The following is a 21,960-nucleotide window of genomic DNA, read 5'->3' as shown; positions in this document are numbered from 1 at the left end:
AACTAGATGCAACACCCTTCTCCAGAGTCAGGGGGGTCTGCGTGAGGGGTCATTTATTTCACATTAATTTTTTTTAATTTATATTTATTTTTGAGAGAGAGAAAGAGACAGAGCATGAGTAGGGGAGGGGCAGAGAGAGAGGGAGACACAGAATCGGAAGCAGGCTCCAGGCGCTCAGCTGTCAGCACAGAGCCCAACGCGGGGCTCGAACTCACTAACAGTGAGATCATGACCTGAGCTGAAGTCAGATGTTTAACCAACTGAGCCACCCAGAAGCCCCTAATTTTTTTTTTGTTTAAGCAAAGAACTTACAAGAATGACAAGGATTTACTGAACAGTATCCCTATGATAGGGAAAATATTTCTGGGAATTATTCTAAATACATATCCAGTATTAATTTAGCTAGAAACTCTACATATAAAAGTGCCATCAGGCTACCTATCTGCACAGTCATTGAGAAGGAAGCTGAAAATATGATACACTAATTTGGGTAGTAGGAATTTGTATCTCTCTACTGTCAGGTCATATTATGTTACCTGACCAGAAAATGCTGCCTGGCCACAGCACATTCAGGGCAGAGCATATTCTATTAAACATAAACAAATATCACAAAACCATGTTTTTTGAAAACACAATGAATGGATCTAGGTAGTGTGAAATTATGCAGTGATATTTTTTCCAAGGGTCTCAAAGTATTTCACCTCATAATGAGAATATGAAAGAAAATATGAGAGAATAAATATACTGGGGGAAGCCAGAAAACCAAAGCCAAAATATACGACTCGGTCCTGAGCATTCAATGTTTCTTAGAACCATAAAGATAATCTACCAATTAAGCCTGGCTTATAAATTAGTTTAGTCATTAAATATTTACCAGGAAGTTTCTAGACTACCTCTGTCTCTAATAGAGATATATGTGAATCTGGTATAGAGAAGTCTTGATCTGTGATTCTCTTGACTTCTCTAGGTTTTAAAAATCAGTTTCCTGTGTAAAATCAAGTTAAGGGAACACAAAAATATTTTTGTAAAAAACAACAACAAAAAGAATGAGCGTTTAATACTGTGGGGTGGGGGTGGGGGTCTGGATTTTTATCTGCATGTGATCGTCACATGTTACCTGGAGTTCTTTGTTTTGTTTTCCCTGGAACCCTCCCCCTCAACTAGGAGGTGAGCTGCAGGAACTCTGGCAGCACCTCCCTTCGTAGCTTCTACTTCAATAAGGAAGCCACCGATAGCAAAGAATATTCAGTCAACTCTGGATTTCAAGTCATTTCCTCAATGTAAGAGATTGTATTTTGCAGGGAAAAGAAAGGTTAACATGTTAAGATCACTGAATTTTTAAAAGGCATCAAGGTGTTCTGGCAAGTCCATCTGAACAGCTCACATTTCTGCTGATCAAACAGTACACAATCTCAGTCACACAGAAAAGGAAGGTAAAAAAGTCATATTTTATAACTAAAAACCCACAATGGCAACAAAAATGCTATCTTCCCATGTTTTTAGAAAAACACGCAGGATGCTCTATGTACAACAGTACTAATACACTGACACTGCTGGATTGCCTGAAAAAAAGAAAACATCCATTCCTCAGAATAAGACTTGCTTCAAGATCCCCTCAAGAATGAAACAATGTTTTCAACTATGGAATGTATGAGACAGGATAAAATGCAGCCTCTCCCAGCCACTTCTGTCAGTGTTAACCACCCAGGTGCTGGTAAGGATTTTGGACTTGACGGACCCCTCAAAGTAAATCATCAGAACATTTACCTGCACCGTCCTCAGAGTGCCATCAACGCTGACAGACAATAAGGGTGAAGCCAGGTTCCACGTGCTGGTCACATTTAGTTTCGACCCATCAACTTCCACCTGTTGTGACACCAAATAAGACTGTTACCATGAAGAAAGACAGAAAACTGATCTCAAGTTCACTGCCGCATACAAAGCAGCAGCCACTTTAAACAGATGGCTCCCAACAGCCTGTCATGTTTACTGCTCCCGCCATGAGAGACAGGGTCCAACAGGAGTCTTCTTAGCTGTCTCTGGGGAGAGGTGAAGGACCTGGGCACAGCTGCCTCTGGGTACTGAGGTTTCCAGTGATTTCCAGTAAGTAACAAACAGCCTTCTCACTCTAAACCTATCTGGACATGCTACATTTACTGCAATTAGACAAGTAATGCATATAAATTCCAGTGACATTTTGCAACCCACACATCAGGGCTTGCATATAATATCCTCTCCAAGGACCAAGAAAGAACTTTTTCTGTGTTAATTTTAATGAAGGACTGTGCATTGTGATTTTAATTAAACAGAAGCTTTAATTAGGCAAAATTCTTTGGTGTTGAATATTAAAAGTCCATTTGAACTTTGCAAAAGTTGTCATATTTTTGTCAATCTTAAATGACTAATTTCACCAAGTCATCACTTATGAAGATGCAAAAAAAAAAAAACCCATATCTTTTAAAACAGATACTTTTAAGAGAAAAATTCTAATTTCCAAATAAATAATATAAAAGTGAGAGAAAACAAGCAAAGCTAAAATAAAAAGTACTGTTAATTTCTTTCTTTCTTTCACTCACTGATTCCCTAAGTCTTGTATGGGAGAGCTAAGAGAAAATAACAGTATTACGTCCACAGTAAACCACATAAGGAAGGGATATTTAAGTTTCAAAATAAAACTGTAGCAAAGTCAAGACACAAGATCCCTAACAATTCCCTCTCTCTCTCTCAATTCTCTTAAAAGATACTTATTATAATAAAAGACACACAGATATTACTTAGAAGAATAACTGTATCCATATACATCTATACAGACTTTCTGTTTATCTATTTCCACAATAGTGTGGTCATACAGTCTAGAAGCAAAGACATGCTATTGGCTACATAATGAAATGTCAGCTGGACATACATTATGCACTTGCTTGTTTCTGGGTTCAGGGGCCTTCGGGTCCACACAGCACATTTCAGTAACTGGGAAGAAGGAACGACGGCTTGGGTCTCACCTGACATTACTATTTGACTAAGTTAGAGCTGCTTACCACGCTGGAGTATTTAACCTGTCTGAACTTTAGTTGCCAAACTATAATATGGTAAAACTCTATCTGAAAGGGTGCTGTAATATTTTTTTTAATTTATTAATGTTTATTTAGTTTTGAGAGAGAGAGACAGAGTGCAAGCAGGAGAGAGAGAGAGACAGAGAGACAGAGAGACAGAGAGAGACAGAGAGAGAGACAGAGAATCTGAAGCAGGCTCCAGAATCTGAGCTGTCAGGTTGCTGTAATATTTAAAAAATTAACATAAAACAGTCTCTACCGATATTCCTACTATAGTAGGTCCTAAACATTTTTTCCCTTTTCCTGTTTCTAATGGTTCCACTTTCCTTAAATGGGTTTTAAAAATAAGGTCAGATATCATGCTATCTCATAAATTATGTAGTATTAAAAAGTAGGTGATAAAGATCTGTGAAGCAGAAAGACTATAGTTTTGAGAAGAGCAACATTTCAAAATTATCTATTTAGATAATTAGCCATTAACTGCCTGGGTGGTTCAGTCAGTTAAGCGTCTGACTTTGACCTAGGTCATGATCTCGTCATTCCCAAGTTCGAGTCCTGCATCCAGCTCTGCGCTGACAGCTCAGAGACTGGAGCCTGTTTCAGATTCTGGGTCTCCCTCTCTCTCTCTGCCCCTCCCCCACTCTCACTCTCTTTCTCAAAAATAAATAAAACATTAAAAAAATAAAATAATCTATTTAGCACTTCTTCCTGAATTAAATATCTCCTTATGTAATGGAAGAGTTCCAAAAGAAGCTCCCAAAAGATAGTTTTATAAATATTAAGTGCTAAAAATACCTTTTAAAACTGAGAAAATTATTTGCTTTGACATGATTCCTAAATTTAAAAGGTTAAAAAAGGTCAGAGTTCAATTATAAAAGTTTTATTTGTTAAAATGGAAAGTTAGAGGCTGTAAGGAAAGATTTTTTTAATGACAGGCATTTACAATTTGTATTTGATACTAATTTTAAGTCAATAGGGGTGACAGAATGAAACTGTAATTGTCATCTTTAGGGGTTCTCAGAGAAAATAACCTAACATACTCAAATCATGCAGAAGAGGAACCACTTTACCACAGCCTAAAGTAAACTATTTTATGACTGGTTAAACAAAATGCAACATATCCATATAACAGAATATCATTTGATAATAAAAAGGAATGAAATGCTGATACATGCTACCACATGGATGAATCTTGAAAACATGCTAACTGAAAAGCCAGTCACAGAGGATCACAAATTATATAGTTCCATTTATAATGAAATGTCCAGAAAAGTCCATACCAACAGAAAATAAATTAGTGGTTGCCTTGAGCTAGGGGTGTGGGGATGGATGGAAGGATTGAGGGGTAACAGCAGTGGGGAATTGGCTTTCTTATTTGACATGATGAACATGTTCTAAAATTGACTGTAGTGATGGTTACACAGCTCTGCGAATATACTACAAGCCACTTAACTGTACAATTTAAATGACTAAAGTGAAGTATATCTCAAAAAAGCTGTGGAAAAATAGGTAACAAATGAAAACATAAGGGAGAGGTTTTACTTTTTCAAAAGTCAGAAGCAATATTCTGTGAGAAATTAAAGATCTGTGAGAAAATAAATCTTTTATTAGATATATATATATATATATATATATATATATATACACACCATGTTCATGAATTAGAAAAGTTTCAGTATTATCAAGATAGAAGTTCTCTCCCAAACTCATATATATATTCAATGTAATTCCAATCAATATCCCAGCAGGCTTTTTTTGTTTTGGTAGCTGATTCCAAAATACACAGAGAGAAAAGCAAAGGATATAAAATAGTAAAGATAATTTTGAAAAGTAACAAATTTGGAGAACTCATGCCATTTGACTTCAAGACTTCCCATTAACCTACAGTAAACAAGATCTGGTGTAAGAATAGAATGAAATGAGAGTTCAGAGACCCATACATAAATGATTAATTGATTTAAAAAAAAAAGTGCCAAAACATTAAATGGGGAAAGCATAATTTGTGAATAAATAGTCCTAAAACAATAAACATCCACATTCAAAAAAATAAATCCCGACCTCGATAACACAACATTAAAAAAAAAAAAATCAACTCAAAACAATGAAAACTAAAGGTAAAACCTAAAACTACAAAACTTCTAGATAACAAAGACTGAAAATCTTTATAACCTTGGTCCAGGCAAAGATTTCTTAGGACACAAAAAATACAAATCTTGCAAGAAAAAATAGATGAATTAGACTTCATCCAAAATTATAAATTTGTTTGAAAGACACTTAAGAAAAGCTGAGCCACAAGTTGGGAGAAAATATTTGCAAAAAATATATCTGATAAAGCACTTGAATTCAAAATCTACAAAGAATTTTTTTTCATGTTTACTTAGTTTTGACAGAGAGAGACAGAGACAGAGACAGCAGAGACAGAGGATCCCAAGTGGGTTCTGCACAGACAGCAGAGTGCCTGATGTGAGGCTCAAATTCATGAATCGTGAGATCATGACCTAAGCCAAAGTCGTAGGCTTAACCAACCAAGCCACCCAGGCACCCCAAGAATTCTCTTTTTCAACTCAATAAGAAAACCAACTGAATTTCTTTAAAAATGGGCAAGAGATTTGACCAGAGACTTTGTCAGGGAAGACAGATGGGTGACACAAGCACATCACAGGTTGGTCATTAGGAAAAAACCAAAACTATATGAAATAGGGCTACACACCCACTAGAATGGATAAAATGAAAAGTACTGATAATACCAAGTGCTGGCAAACCTCTGAAGCAATCGGAACTTTTGTACATTGCTGGTGGGAATGCCAAATGGGAGGCCTGCTTTAGAAAACCCCAGAAAAGTAATGATACATACACACAAGGACCTGTTCGTGAATGTTCACAGAAGCTTGTTTATGATAGAATACATACAGCAAAATGTTTACATCAGCCTCAAACTGGAAAACCCCCAAAAGTCCAATGAACTAATTCATGGACAAATATGGTATATCCACACAACAGAAAATTAGCACTAAGCATCTCAAAAGCATTATGCTAAGTGAAAGGAGGCCGGTAAAAAAGGATATAATAGAACATGAGAATGGGGGCACCCAGGTGGCTCAGTCAGTTAACTGTCAAACTCTTGATTTAGGCTCAGATCACGATCTCATAGTTTGTGAGATCGAGCCCTGCATCAGGCTCCGAATTGAGCTTGGAGCCTGCTTGGGATTCTTTCTTGCCCTCTTTCTCTACCCCTCCCCCACTTGCGCATGCACACATGCGCGTGCTCTCTCTCCCTCAAAAAATAAATACATACATAAATAAATAAATAAAGGGGAGGAGTGAGATTCCCCCTTAAAAAAAAAAGAAAAAAGTACATGAGTATGATTCCATCTATAGAACATTCTGGAAAAGGCAGAAATCAGGTCAGCAGTTGCTAGGTGATATGGGTATGAAGATGAGTTTGACTGGGAAAGGGCATGAGGGAACTTTCTGGGGTGACAGAAATGTTCTAAATCTTGACTTTGGTGGTAATAATATAAGTACATAGATTTGTCAAAACTCAATAAAACCATACAATTAAAGACTAAATTTTATATTAATTATACCTCAATAAATCTGACTTTCTAAAAACAAAAGCAGAGGGAGAAAACTGAAAGTGGTATTTCTGAACTACCTTTATCTTCCCTTACTGATAAATTAATTTCTTTCCCTGCATCCTCTGCTATTGGATGAGTGGATGTGAATGTTAACTTGGGAAGAAAAATAGAAGGAAAGTTCCTTCCAGATAGAAACATGGGGGGCTGGCGGGGAGGCCTTTTCAAGTCCCTGTGGATTACATGAAGGAAAGATACAGAGGGAAGACGCAAATATCAGAAATCTGAGACCTCCCCATTTCCTTTTGCATGGATCCTTGGGAATAGGTAGGGGACAGCAATGGAGACAGATGGATGAAAATATTCTGACAGGTATCAGGTACCCTAAAAATATCTGGGCTGGAGATCTACTTTTGGGATATAGTCTAGGGAAAGCTGTAGGCTTCTACTAAAGCCCAGTACTTGGTGTCACAGCAACCCTAATGTGGCTTATGAAGCAACAGCACAGCACTGATTGAGAAAGAACCTGGAAAGATGACCCAAGCACATCATGATAGGAATCCAGAAGTTTCTACCTATCTTAGTGAGATAACAAAGTCTGGGTCAAGATAAAGACAACATAGTACAAGGGACTCCATGACTGCAGGCAAACAGTACCCAGGACTATGGGTACAGAGGCCTCTTCAATGCCAAAGAGGATGAATCATCGCCTGCCAGTACCCAGTCCAGATCCTTACAGCAAAGCCTAGTAAAGACAGTCTGGGTCTGAGCTCTCCTCCTTACCTCAATAGTTATGAGTGAGTCCAACCACATACCCAAAGGCCCCTTTTACCTGCACCTAACTCCACGCCTCAGTGGAACCTGGAAGGAAAAGAAACCTGAAATACCACAGTTTCTGAAAGATACTGCTTAAACCCAAGGAGCCCAAGATCTTACTTATTACCAAGTGTTTCCTCCCTCTCCCCCACTAAGTAAAGGTAGAGGGCTTATGAAACAGAGTACATGCGACAGACATACAGAAACAACATTTCCTTGTACACCTGGGAAGTAATGAGCATAATTTTGAAATGTTACTATACAACTGAAACAAGGAAGCTGTCAAAGCTCCAAATCATAAACTATGAAACACATCTATAAACTTTAAATGAGGGAAAAGAACCTGCTGAAAACCACCACCAGCCTTCTCAGGCCTCCAGCCACAAACAGATTTCACCAAGAAGCATAATTCGGAACAGCAGATGCAAGGATTCTATTGATGCTATCATCAGATGAGTGAAATCTCAATGGCTTATACTTATAAGCTACTAGGAGAAGCAGGAAATTTGTACATTTTAATACCATAGAAATATAGGAACAGACTGAAGAATTCTTGTTACTGTGCTATGTACACAGTTTATGTGTAATTCTTTAGCCAAGGGGGACTAAAGCTGCAGATATGGGGTGGAAGTGGCATTTCACTGTTACAACACCGAGAAGCTGACATAAAGAACCCACCCTATGCCAAAAACTAATGGGAAGTGAAATCTAGGACAATGGAAATAACAGATTTGATGAGAGGGTATTATAAGCCTAATTAAAGGAAAAGCTGTGGGCTGTCCATGCTTAGACCCAACCACCTACTCCACTGCACATAAATGATGATCAGAAAATAACCAATACTGCATCTTTGCATACAGTTTACAGAACATACTTTTATCAAGAGGAAAAGGTAAATTAAGAGCATTATAACACAAGAAGAACCACTTGAAGAAACACAGGAAGAGTTCAGATAAATAATTCTGCAAAGTCTCAAAGACGACTGTAGGAAACCTGACTCCTCTTTTAAAAAATGAGCTCAAAGAAGAAAAACAAAGGTTCAAAGAAGAGATCATACAACAACAGAAGGAAGTGAAAATCAAGCTGGAAGAACTCAGAAAAAAAATGAAGAGAAAAATAACATTATAGAGATAAAAGCTACTTTAAGAAGCAACCAAAAATAGAATCAATGTGACTAAAAAGGAAGATAAGGGCATGGAGAAATCATATAAAACAGAAAAGACTAGCAATATAAAAACAATTTATAGAGAAGACAACAGATATGAAGGAGGGAGAAATGGGATCCACAGAATATACAAAATACTTTTTCAGAAAGGCTTACGAAGAAAAACGAATAAATGTAAATTCAAAGATACAATAGGGTAAAACTTTTCAAACTAAATAAAACCTTAAATTTGTAGAATTCTGCTGTTTATGGAACTTTAAAGATAAAGAATGTTTTACGTGTTACTTAGGCAAAAATAAGAAATCATGCACAAGTAAGGAAAAACATCAGGTCAGCCTAATTGCTCAAGGGCAAAATTGAGATATAAGACCACAGAGCAGTTTGGTATAAGTACTAAAAAAGAAAATGTTGCCCCCAGTTTTATACCCAGCCAAGATGTCCTTATATCACAGAAACACATCTTGTAGCCTATAAGAGAACTTAGAACCCCTTCTTTAAAAAAGGGTGTATCTATATATTGATATGAAATTTTCCCAAGAAAATACAGAATAGCATATACAGTGTGCTATCATTTGTTAAGAAAAAAAAACCTTCGAAATGTGTGGTTTCATTATTTTTTTAATGTAAAGAATATCTCTAGACAAATATATAAGAGGAGTGAGAGGGGTTGAAGGACAGAGATAGAAGGGAGGCTTGCTTTTTACTGCAAATCTATTCATATTTTTAAGTTTTCCTCTTTATGTATATTATTTACTAAAAACTTTAAAAGTGAGGAGAAGTATAAGGGCCTATTTTTCCTCTCTCATAGAACCATAAAGTAAATATTTACTTTATACCTTTCACTAACAGGCACGTAACACATAGTAGCTGCTCTTTTAAAACTTCATTTTTAGTTAACATAGCAATACTCATTTTAATTTCTCTGGTCATAAATTTATGGATTTCATCTACCAAACCCAATTGTACAGTGTATTTTGGACATTGTCTCTGTATCAACTCTTCCTTATCTGAAAATGAGGGACCTGAAGGAGCAACGCTGAAGATTTCTTTGAGGCTAAAATTCTATAGTTATGGTTGCAAAGTTCTTTTTTTAAGATACACTTAGACAGTTAATTTCAGACATGGCAAATTCTAATAATTAGAAAGGGATTTTGTTTTGCTTGAGTACCTACGTTTGGGGTTGGAAGGTTTTAAGATCTTTCCCTTGACAAACAAAAGCTAACAAATTAAGTCAAACTCGGTGTGGGTATTAAAAAAACAAATAGACCAAGTGTAAAATGACAAATGACATAATACTCTGGGGCTCAAATAAAATTTCACACCTTTCAAGGCAGATAATATTGTGGACATGTTCTAGCACTATGAAAACACTACAATATTCTAAATTATTTTAAAACTCTACTTAAAAAACAACCCAAGGGGTGCCTGGGTGGCTCAGTCGGTTGGGCGTCCGACTTCAGCTCAGGTCATGATCTCACAGTCTGTGAGTTCGAGCCCCACGCCGGGCTCTGTGCTGACAGTTCAGAGCCTGGAGCCTGCTTCGGGTTCTGTGTCTCCCTCTCTCTCTGCTCCTGGCCTGCTCATGCTCTGTCTCTCTCTCTCTCAAAAATAAATAAAAACATTAAAAATAAATAAAAATAAAAATAAAAAACAACCCAAAGACGCGAAATCTCAGTTTAGAAACACTAATTCAGACATAAAGATTTCATGTTTTTAGAGTAAACAGACCTAGGACTCAAGTGCACCAAATTTACATTAATTATCATATTAATTCTGACCCACACTTTTGGCAGATGACCTCCTCTTTGCTTTACCAAAATTGAAGCCACAAGACATAAGTCCTCTTATTTTTTGGCATCATCAACTATTTTCTTTCCTTTACTGAGATCTCACATACCAGCTGCCTTCTCTCCACCTTCAAGCACGTACAGGACTTCCACATTTTCACAGATGTGTACTTGACCCACTTGAACCACCAAACTTCTTCTCTCCTTTTCTCTGACAGGTTCTAGAGCAAGTACTCTGCTCCCAATTTCCTACCATGTAACTTTTTCCATTAACCTTCTACAATCTGGCTGCTAAAACTATATTCTGAAAGGCCACAAATCTTCAGCAATTCTATACTCTCTTCTTAATTCTTATTACTCTTCTGGAAGGAAGAGCACTCAAAGGAGGTGATCTTTAAGCTAAGAGCTGAAAAGTGTGTAGAAATCAGTTGGTAGCGGTGAGTGAGTGGGTGTGTAGGTGGGTGGGACTATCCAGAGGAAATATCCCAGAGGGAATCTCACGTAAAAAGAAAATCCCAGAGGCAAGAAAGAGCTTGGTTCATATGAAATCAGTGTGTGGAGCACAGAAAACAAAGGTGAGCATAGTACCCAGATAGAGGGAAGGCAGTGGGAAGCACTAAAGGATTCCAATGGGAGAGTAACACCATCAATTTTTATTTTTAAAGATCAGTCTGGCTACAGCTTGAAGAATGAATCAGATGAAGCAAAAAAGAAAATGGTGACCAGGACTAGATTCTTGGCAGTGGGGAAAAGTGGGATACTCAGGAATAGTATTAACTGGAGAAGGAAAGTGAAAAGTATGAATACAGAGGTCATGAAATACAGAGGTCACTAAAGAAAAAGGAGAGGGATGAGCTTATCAGAAAAACAGCACAACTGCCACCTGGTGTCGGCTGCTCAGCCACAGTGGGCACTATGCACATGGAATGATATGAATCTGCCCTTGGCATGTGGTTTTGCCCAGCAACGCTCATGTACTTTGCCTGATGCCGGCATTAAGAAGGTGGGTGGATGGGTTCATCCAAGTTTAGGAATGATGGAAGAATTAAAGGGGTTGAGGAAGTTAAGGGTATTTGCAAGCGAATTACTACGGCCAGGGTATCTAAGCTGGATAAAGGATGGAAAAACAGAGGTAGGATCAATGGATGGAGAGAAACTAAAAGGACTAATGGTTGTATTGAGGCAGAGAGACCATAAACTGGTTGTTAGCCTTCAAATGCAGGGAAAGGAACTTAGAGGTTGCCAAGACAGAGGGGAGGTAGTGATGAAGCCAGGTTAGGTGAACTTCAAAGAACAAGGATTTTCTAAGAAGGAGGGGACTGTGGTCTAGAATGGTACTAGGGGAAAAAACAGTCTCACTTCCCACCTCAGAGGTGCATGTGGTATGGAAGAAAAACCACCAGGTTTCTGTGAAGGCAAGTAAGTGGCAGAATGTTCCAAGAATGTCTGGAGATACAGGGCAGTTTGTTGATAACAAAGCAAGAGATACAGAGGCTACCATGGAAAGGGTTGAGAGGAAGAGGAGAGATCGTATCGAAAAGCATGGATGACTGGAGAGGCTTTCAAACAGCCCCACTTCCCTCCATCCTCACACAACCACCTTACCTGCACCTGCCACTGCCTCTCACCTGGGCTCCTGCAACAGACTAGTCAGTCTTCCACACCCCCCGACTGGTTCCCTCACTATAGTGCAGAATAGTCTCTTGTAAACATAAAGCTGATCATGTACAAAATCAGAGAGAAAGGGGAAATAAAAAGAGAGTGAGAATGACCAAATAAAGGTCCTGCCAGCTTTTGAAAAGTGCAAACTTCAAAAAAGATGTGTAACACTGCAATCTTGAGTATGAGAACATCATATGTCTCAGTGTTCTGGAATCATTTAAAGATTACATTCTATTTAAAGTATCTATAGTTTGGGGCACCTGGATGGCTCAGTCAGTTAAGCATCCGACTCTTGGTTTCGGCTCAGGTTGTGATCTCACAGTTTCATGAGTTCAAGCCCTGCGTCTGGCTCTGCACTGGCAGCAAGAAGCCTGCTTGGGATCCTCTGTCCCTACCCCACCCCCACCTCCTCTCTCTCTGCCCCTCCCCTGCTCAAGCTCTCTCTCAAAATAAATAAATAAGCTTTAAAAATATATTGATATTTTAAGATCAAATTAAACAAAGCAAGGCTATGGTAGATAGAATTCATGAAATGCATTTTAACACACACTGTTTTCTGCAAAGTTTCCCCCACCTACAGAGGATTAGTTAAGTTGTTCATAAGAATATTTATGATGTTTAAAACATCACTCCAAAACATGATTTCCTTCCTATTTCAAGAAAGTATTTTCTCATATTTAACAATCTGCTGGTAACTTTGTATTCCATTAAAAGCATTTAACTGCATTTATGGTACAAATAATGTTGATGTGGAATATTTTCCATGAGTTGTTTGGAACATTCAGTTTTCCTATCTACGTAATCATAGGGGAAAAAAGAAAGTACACACCCAAAATTAATTTGACATTTGAGAGAGATTACTTACATCCTTTGCCATTAAAAAACAAAAAAAAAAGCACTTCCTCAGAGGTGCCTCATGACACAAATATTATAGCTTCTATTGCAGTAGGCACCTGTTAAACACATTTTTTTCAATAGTAGGAATGTAAAACTTACAAAACAAAATATTTGCCAAAATTTTTTTCCAAAAATAATAAAAATTGGGGAAGATACAAGCTATAAAAAGTGTATCGGATTCACCATACAATTCTTCTATTCTGTTATACACAAATTTTAAATGCTTTTTTGTCATCAAATGTTAAGATTAGCATTGTGCAGAATTAGATGTCAGATAAAAATCAAGGTATTCATTCCACTATTTAAAAAAAAGACTTCAATCATATATTTTGTTTCTATTTCTGAAGGCAGTATGAAGGATAAAAAAGATTTGTTGATCACATTATAACTAATTATCAGAAAGGAATGACTAGTGTCTGCCTAGTTAATAGGCTTTCATAGCATATCTTAAAAATTACGAGTCTGCACAAAATGTGGAAAAAGATCTGTGGTTTTCTGATTTGACTATCAGGCTGGAAAAGATCCTAGAAAAATATATTCTAACTCAACCCTCTCCTCCTGTTCCTGCACATATAAGGAAATTAAAGAACCATATAAATTATGTAGGCAAGAGAAGCCATTATCTTGCAATTCTCAGAGTATTTCACTGAAATCCACACGTCAAAAGCAAAAGTAACACATGTAATCTAAATATTAAGGTACAATCCTTGCATGTAGCAAACACTCACTGCTTATTTGTACCTTCAAAGACTATTCTAAAGATGCTTACTGATTCTTTTTAGTTCTTATCTCATAATTACTGCTAACAAAAATACAGTTATTCACTGTATATTAAATCAATGAAGTATATCCAACACTCCCCAATAACAAAGGAATCTGTAGGCCATGCAGTTAATTACACTGGGATATTACACCATCTACCATCATTATAGTTCACTGACTCCTACATACAGTGCTGCTGAACATATGAAACACAAGTAAGGTTTCTAAAAAAATTCTGAATATGTTGCCAATAAGAAGCATATTAATTCTCCTAAAATTTAGATCTCATAACTTTGCTAAGTCACTTGCTTCAATGTTAACTTCTCAGGTAAAACATGAAAAATAACTCAAACATTTTTATTCAATTATAATAACGATTCCTAACATTTTAGTATAAAGTATAGCAAATCTTAATAGAGATCTTAAAATGACACAAAAAATGTAGGTATTCATGGGGTGCCTGGGCGGCTCAGTCAGTTAAGCATCTGACTCTTGATTTCAACTCAGGTCATGATATCATGGTTGGTGAGACTGGGCCCTACATAGCACTCTGCACTGACAGTCTGCTGACATCTCTGTTTGGGATTCTCTCTCTCCTTCTTTCTCTGCCCCTCCCCCGCTTGTGCTCTCCTCTCACAATAAATAAAACGTTATTTTTTTAAGTTAGCATTAAAAAAAGGGTAGATATTCTTCATCCTGCTCTCCTATTTCCTAAAATATTATTCCAAAATATAGTTGTGATACCTCTACTGCCCTTCCATGGAGGAGATGAGATGTTTGCTTTCTGAAAACAAAAGGAGACAACCATTTTTCATAAGTTTCTTCTTTATCACTATCACCTTGGAAACAGTCTTTTATTTCTGTCCCAAAGAGATATGTAATAATGACAAAAACATCAAAAAGGATTAAACATAATGATGGTGAAGATCTGTTAATCTGTCACAAAGGATTATATTAAATATGCATGTGTTATAAATGTAATTAAATATATCTCAAAGGATGTGAATTGCAATAACAAATTTTAGGTACTGGTCTACAATCAGCCAGGTTGACTAGTTTCTCTTTAATTATCGCCTCATTAATTGATCAGTAACAACTGTAATTTCAGTTGTATGGTTTAAAAAAATCCTACATTATTTTGCCCACACTTTAATTATAGTAGTAGTTTCTTTTCAGTTGGTGTGATAAGGTCATTCTCTGAAGGCAATACTGTAAATTATGTCACAGCTTAATGAATAACTCAAGGTAGATGAATTTAACATAAGGAGCAAGTGAAACTGCCTTTACTTCTCCTACCAAACCTACCAAATCATGGTGGAATCCTACGTTTTCTATGTGGTATTGTCATCAATAGTCAATATGCCTGTAAATGAACCTCAGGTTCAGAAGCTGCCTAATTATTCATGCCTCCATGCCCTCAAATGTTAACTCTATGCTGGAGGAATAAGGCAAGCACTCAGAACAGTACCAGGCATGTAATAAGCCCTCAGCAAATGCTGGCTGTTGGCAGAAGTTCAATGCAGTGATACTATGTCCTCCTCCCACAGTAATAATTATTCTGGATCCATTTTTCAACATACCTACTTTTGTTTGTTCTTCCATTAATACCTCCTCCTCCTCCTCCAAGTCCTCCTTTTTTTTTTTGGTTTTTTTTTTGTTTTTTTGTTTTTTTTAAGAGAGAGCACGCAGTCAGGGAAAAGGGTCAGAGGGAGAGAGAATCTCAAGCAGGCTCCATGCTCAGTGCAGAGCCTGACTTGGGGATAGACCGCACGACCTTGGAATCATGACCTGAGCCAAAAATCAAGAGTCAGACGCTCAACCACCCCTCATTTTTATCTTTTTAAATTTTATCTGATTTCTATTAGCATCTCTTTTGCTTTTCCTGTGTATTTCACTCCCACGTCCCCTTGTCCCCCGCAACAAAAACCTTAGCTGCTGGCTCACCCACACAGGACCTATGTGGGCTACAGGACTTGCACAGTAGTGTCTAAGTCCTCCTTCCCCCTAAATTCCCATGCACTTCATCTGCAACATGCTATTTCCTAACCATCTTATCTACCTGTGACTATTTAGCATTCTAGTTCTACCCTTAGACACGAGTTTGCCCTAATAGCTCATTTCTCTGGGCCAGCAACAAATATATTTGACATTCTATTTTCTATGTTCCTACCTACCGAGGATTACCCCCCAGTTCTGCACTCAGTGGATTACCCCCCAGTTCTCAGAACTGATTACCCCCCAGTTCTCAGCCTCTGTGGCTATTGGTGATATGATTTCTAATGCATATACGAAGATATTTATTATCTCTCTCTTATACTGCAATATCAACAACATAAACTTGGTAGTTTTATGTTTGAATATTAAAACTGTAGTAGCAAATTTACTGCCAAAAGAATTGCTATATAGTTTATGTCCTTAGAACTTCTCATGAATTGCAAATCTAATAACAATGCTTTCTAAGCAGGAACAAAAAAACTTTTTTTTTTTTTTTTTTTTTTGGTCATGGTGAGAAGTGAGATACAGGAATTGATACCCAAAAACTACTCACCAAATCCATCCAGTGAATAAAGTAAAGTAACAACCAGCCTTTTATTCTGTAAGTCCCAATTATATCTCAGGAAAAACCCTAGTAAAAATCTATCAACTTGATCACAATTTTTAAGAAAACACACTTGGAAAGAGTCAGTAGGATAGCTTCTCAGCTCTATAAACCACTAATATAACCCAACTAGTAAGAATTAGGGTTTATGGAGTTACCAGTATTTTTTCATTGCTTCTAACACGAAATAGAAAAATACATAGTGCAATCAATTTCCATCATTCTAATGAATGATCTGTTCCTTTTTTGTGAAGTAATTTCAAATGTACATAAAAATTACAGCAATTGTACATCAAGCTCAGATTCCCTACTTGTTAATAACTTTTGACAGTTAATACTTTTTGCCAGTTATGACGTCCTATAGCCCCCTTAATAGTGCAACTGCAATGGGGCGCCTGGGTGGCTCAGTCTGACTACAGCTCAGGTCATGATCTCATGGTTCATGAGTTCAAGCCCCACATCAGGCTCAAGGCCGTGGAGCCTGCGTTGGATTCTGTGTCTCCCTCTCTCTCTCTGCCCCTCCCCCGCTCTCTCTCTCTCTCTCTCTCGGAAAATGAATAAAACATTAAAAAAATTAAAAACAAAATAGTGCAGTGTGCTCCCAAGTACAAGGATGCCCTCTGTACAGTACAACCCAGCAAAATCAGGGAGTTTAATATGGACCCAATATTACCATTGAAACCACAAGCCCTACTCAAATATCCAGAAATTGACCCAATAATGCCCTTTAACCTTTAAGGTATGTCCAAGATTTAATTTATGCTCCTGCATTTAGCTGTCATGTCTCTTTGGTCTCTGTCCATCTGGACCAGTTTCTTAATTCTGCCTTATCTTTCATGACCTTGACCCTTTGGAAGAAATAGACCAGTTACTTGGTAGAGTATCCCTGAATTTGGAAGAAGGTTTCCTCATGATTATGCATTTTTACCAGGAACAATATAGCAGTGATACTGTGCTTTCTTCAGCATCATACCATGGTGTCAAGTGTCCCACAACAACAAGGTGTTGCCCACTGTAACATTAAATACTAAGTAACTCCATCTAAATCTGTTTCTGTATCTACGTATAAAAAACCATGAGATCACACTGATCCCTCCAATTCCTATCCAATACCACCAGGTACATTCTAGCCTTCCTCTGTCCTATATTTGTCACTCTCTGACAGTGAGAAACCTGCCTTCCATTATCCACCTAAAGAACAAGTCTGCTACTTGTTTTCTCTGCCCAACATTCATATATATGTATCATCTTCCTTACATATATTTTACAATATATATTAGAAAAAGAGTGTGATAGTGCTTTAATTAAAAGGTCAAGTGATTTGTCACTAATGTGAATTTCAAAAGAAATAGGTTTCTTTTTGGAGAAAAAAATGAACTGTGAATTAGATGATCAGTGTACAAGGGCTTGGGAATTGGGACACTGGAAGATGTGCAACTCAACAAACTAAAAAAAAATTTTAAATAAAGATTAATTGATAGCATGTGTCATACGTGCTTTAAAATACTCCAGAAATTTTTGAAAAGTGAGCAGAGATAAAACAAGGATAGCACATGATATTCATTATACTTTTCTTTCAGTTTCATGTATACTTTAGGTTTTTCCACAGTCAAAAGTCTAAAAACACAGACTATCAGGTCAGGCCAACTATTTGGACAGTCATACTTGGTACCAAAGAATTCCAGTCCCTACTCTTGATTAAGTATCAAGCCAAGGTGGTCACAAGCAGAGATGGTTTACAGACTGAGTCACAGCACAAGTGGCCTTGACAGAAGCAGACTCGTTCTAAAAGATATTCCGTTTACTAAGTTTTGCTTTTTTAACCCTTTCTCCTCCCACTATTGCTGATTTCTTTCCAGTCTATCTGCCCAAATTCTCTTATCAGCCACTAAGTCAAATACAAACTCTTTTCCTCTTAGCAACCCATTCAAATAGAAAACCTTCCCAAGGCCCTATCAGCATTTAACAATTCTATTTACTTTCACTGACCAGTTAAAGATGTGGCTTTTATCTTACAAGTTTTCTCAGCTCAAAATCTTTCTTGGCCTCTGGTTGCTTACCAAATAAAATGTTAACTTCTCCAAGTGGCTCTCAAGGTCCTCTATACTAATGGTCTTGATCCAGCAACCTATCATTCTGACTTTTCTTCCCTCTTTCTCTTCCATTTAACAAACGTGCACAGGCCCTATTCCAGGAACGCAGCCTAACAGACTTCTACCATCCATTCTTCATTACCTGCTCCATATGCTATTTACTGCATCAAGTTTGCTCTTGACTTTCTGCCTTATCCCGCTCAAGCCAACTGTACCACCTCTAGTCCTCTGCTCTATTGGATGGAATCTTCCCTCTCTTTGAATTTCTGTAACATTCTGTACCTCTATGCACTTATCAAATTATGCCTTATATTACAGATCAGTATTGATCTCAAAACCTCCCAACTAAACCGGAAGCTCATGAGTGCAGATTAGTGCCTTATTCTTTCATGTGCCTTATTCTTTCATGTGCCTCATGAAGAGCTTAACACAGTGCTTTGATGTTGAAGACTGAAGGATCTTTGATAAATATCCATTGTATTAAAAATAAAAATTATCAAATTCAGTGAGAGAAAACCTAACTTTATTTATTTGTAACTTTTATTATAACTTCTGTTCACTTTTTCATAGCTAAAAAGCTAACAAAGCTATGTTTCCAATTGACACAACATAAAGCAGACAAAAGCATAATGAAGTGCTCTCATAGTCTTAATGCATGTTATTCAAATAAGTAGCTTTTATCTTAGATTGTTGACCAATGAAAATATAGTTCTAATTTAAAACTCCCCACAGCAGCTTTTGGTAAGACTAATAAAGTAACTTTATGTAAGAGTATTTTTAGTCATAATGTCCTGTGAACTGTTGGTAATACGTGTACTTAAAAATCCACATGTGCTTAGAGTAGCAGATTAAAGTTATTCCAACTATATAAAAAAACTCCATTAAGCCCTTTTAGGATACAAAATCTACACAGGATCTAATATATCAAAGATGAACACCCCCCCCACACACACATGCACGCATATTTAACGTAGCTCATTTATAGAAAGAGAGAAAGAAAGAATTTCAAAACAAATTTAAAATGCCACTTAAAATTCTATCCCATTTCTAGGGTTTCACTTTCATGTCCACACAAATAAAATTATCTATTCAAATTGTTAGATAAACCCTTTTCATTCTGATTGCTGCGAACAAAGGAAGACCATTCTATTATTTCTAAAACTATGCTTCCAAACCAAAAGGAGATGAAAACTGGCACTTTTCCAGGAGCCTTGGAAAGGGTCATGGCTAATATATCAGTTTGGGTAGCAGTTACCAGAGATAATACACCGATCATGGCCAAAGAGAAAGCTAACAAGGAAAGGGAAGAGTGGACACCAACAAAGAATAGCATAAGGAATTAATGAGCAAACTGCATTCATGCCTAAAGACCTATTTCAGATACAAACTGAAACAGAAATAGTGAAAATTTCACATTTTAATTTCTTAGAAAGCTATAAAAAATTCTGAACTATTTCAGGCAATGCTACTTTGAAATAAGGGTCAACTCCTATCAATTTCCAGAATAGACAAGAAGCATGGAAAAAGTCACAATAGTGTAAAAGATCTTGGTTTCTCCATGTTTTACTAGCCAAGGATTGACATTACAAACACCTAAAAACTTTACTATTACCTGATCATAATAAATCCCAAATAGACTTGGATCAACAGCAGAGTACAAAATTTACATCAATTACTCATCTATGTAATAACCAGCAGACAGAAGGAAGGGATACAGTAACTGTTTGCAGCACTGAACTTTCCAGCAAGAGCCTTGAGTAACCATCCCTCCTCCCTAGATACCCTTTTGCAAAAGGGCCTTTTGAACTAAAGAAGACTTGATTTTATTTTTAACACAGGTAATTCTAAATTATTTGGGGATGGGGAGTGGACTAAAAACACACAGAAATACCCACATGAACAAACATAAGCTAAGCAATACAGTCATACCCTCTCCTAACTCAGCTTAAAAAAATGTTACATTAATGGAAAATATTTCTACTGAAGAAAAACATTATTATCTCTAGAGCAAAAAAGCTAATATCAATCATTACACAATACCTAAAATCGTTAACCCTTCTATGAGGGGTGATACTCAGAACAGGCATAAAGATCCAGCTCAGTGACTAAAAATTCTACCCAGTCATTCCTTTCAGTTAAGAAAGAGTCTTCAGGGGCACCAGGGTGGTTCAGTCGGTTAAGCATCTGACTTCGGCTCAGGTCATGATCTCACAGTTCGTGGGTTCATGAACTCTGTGCTGACAGCTCAGAGCCTGGAGCCTGCTTCGGATTCTGTGTCTACATCTCTCTGCCCCTTGCCCATTCATGCGCGCGCGCGCGCTCTCTCTCTCTCTCTCTCTCTCTCTCTCTCAAAAATAAACACTAAGAAAGTGTCTTTAAAAAGCTCCTATTAAAATCTACACTGCCTAGAAATTAACTCATTTGTACACGATCACATAGATGAGCTCACTAGGTTATATAACTCTCACTTTAAAGGAGTCATTTTTGATAAAAGGAACTAGGAAAATTTTTAAAAAGCAGGTACTTGTGGGGACCTGGGTGGCTCAATCTGTTAAGCATCAGACTCTTGGTTTTGGCTCAGGTCATAATCTCACAGTTTCATGGGTTCAGATTCTGCATCTGTCTCTGCACTGGCAGCATGGGGCCTGCTAGGGATTCTCCCTCTCTCTCTGCCCCTCCCCTGCTGGTGCTCTCTCTCTCAAACTGGATAAACTTTAAAAAAAAAGGGGGGGGGGGGAGGAGAGGCGGTGCAGGCACTAGGAAGGAACTGGTAAGTATAAAAGACCTTATAAAAGTAGGGGGAGAGAAGATGCCTGCCCTGGGTGGCTCCATTAGTTGGGTGTCCGACTTTGGCTCAGGTCATGATCTCACGCTCTGGTCTGTGAGTTCGAGCCCCTCCGTCGGGCTCTGTGCTGACAGCTCAGAGCCTGGAGCCTGCTTCAGATTCTGTGTCTCCCTGTCTCTCTGCACCTTCCCCACTCGCACTTTGTCTCTCTCTCTCTCTCATAAAAATAAATAAACATTAAAAAAAAAAGTAGGGGGTAAGGTCATGGAGCATATTACACAAACAAAACAACAACCCTTCTGTTGGGGAAAGTTCGACATAAACAGCAAGAATAGTTTAACAACCTCTATATTTCCATCACCCCAGTTCAAAACTTAACCACTTAAAGCCAATCTTGTCTCACCTATATCCCCATTGATTCCCCCAACCTGCTCTGTGACTATTTAGAAGCAAATCTTAGACTTCTTGTTCTTTCATCCATAAATTCAATTAATATATTTTCTTAAGTTTAAGCCTAAAGTGCTATGACTTGCACCAAGCTTTTGGCAACAAATCAATCAAAAAATTAATATTCAGTAACAGTAGTTATCTCCTTTTTCTTCAGCACATATACTTTGGTTTCTCTGAGCCTGAGAGGGGCGGGAGGAGGTGGAAAGAGGCAGTGGAGCAGGCAGCTGTAAAAGGTTACCTGAAAAATAATCAGTAATCACACACACTGCATATTGTGCCTTCTATAATTTCTATTCATTGAAGGATGAGGTCAGAATGA

General features: G+C 37.5%; 1 protein-coding gene across 8 annotated transcripts in view; it reads right to left on the bottom strand.

The window, feature by feature from the left end:
* The window catches only part of PCCA (propionyl-CoA carboxylase subunit alpha), a 404,001-nt gene that overhangs the window by 92,150 nt on the left and 289,891 nt on the right, over positions 1-21,960 (bottom strand). For all 8 annotated transcript variants that reach the window (XM_027065165.2, XM_027065168.2, XM_053217534.1 and 5 more), the window contains one exon: positions 1,768-1,866. In XM_027065165.2, coding sequence (XP_026920966.1) covers positions 1,768-1,866 — 99 coding nt within the window. The remainder of the gene's footprint in view (positions 1-1,767; positions 1,867-21,960) is intronic.

This window comes from Acinonyx jubatus, chromosome A1 (genome assembly GCF_027475565.1).
Source record: "Acinonyx jubatus isolate Ajub_Pintada_27869175 chromosome A1, VMU_Ajub_asm_v1.0, whole genome shotgun sequence".
NCBI classification, from domain to species: Eukaryota; Metazoa; Chordata; class Mammalia; order Carnivora; family Felidae; genus Acinonyx; species Acinonyx jubatus.
The sequence above is the reverse complement of the archived record's forward strand: the minus strand, read 5'-3'. Positions and strand labels throughout refer to the sequence as shown.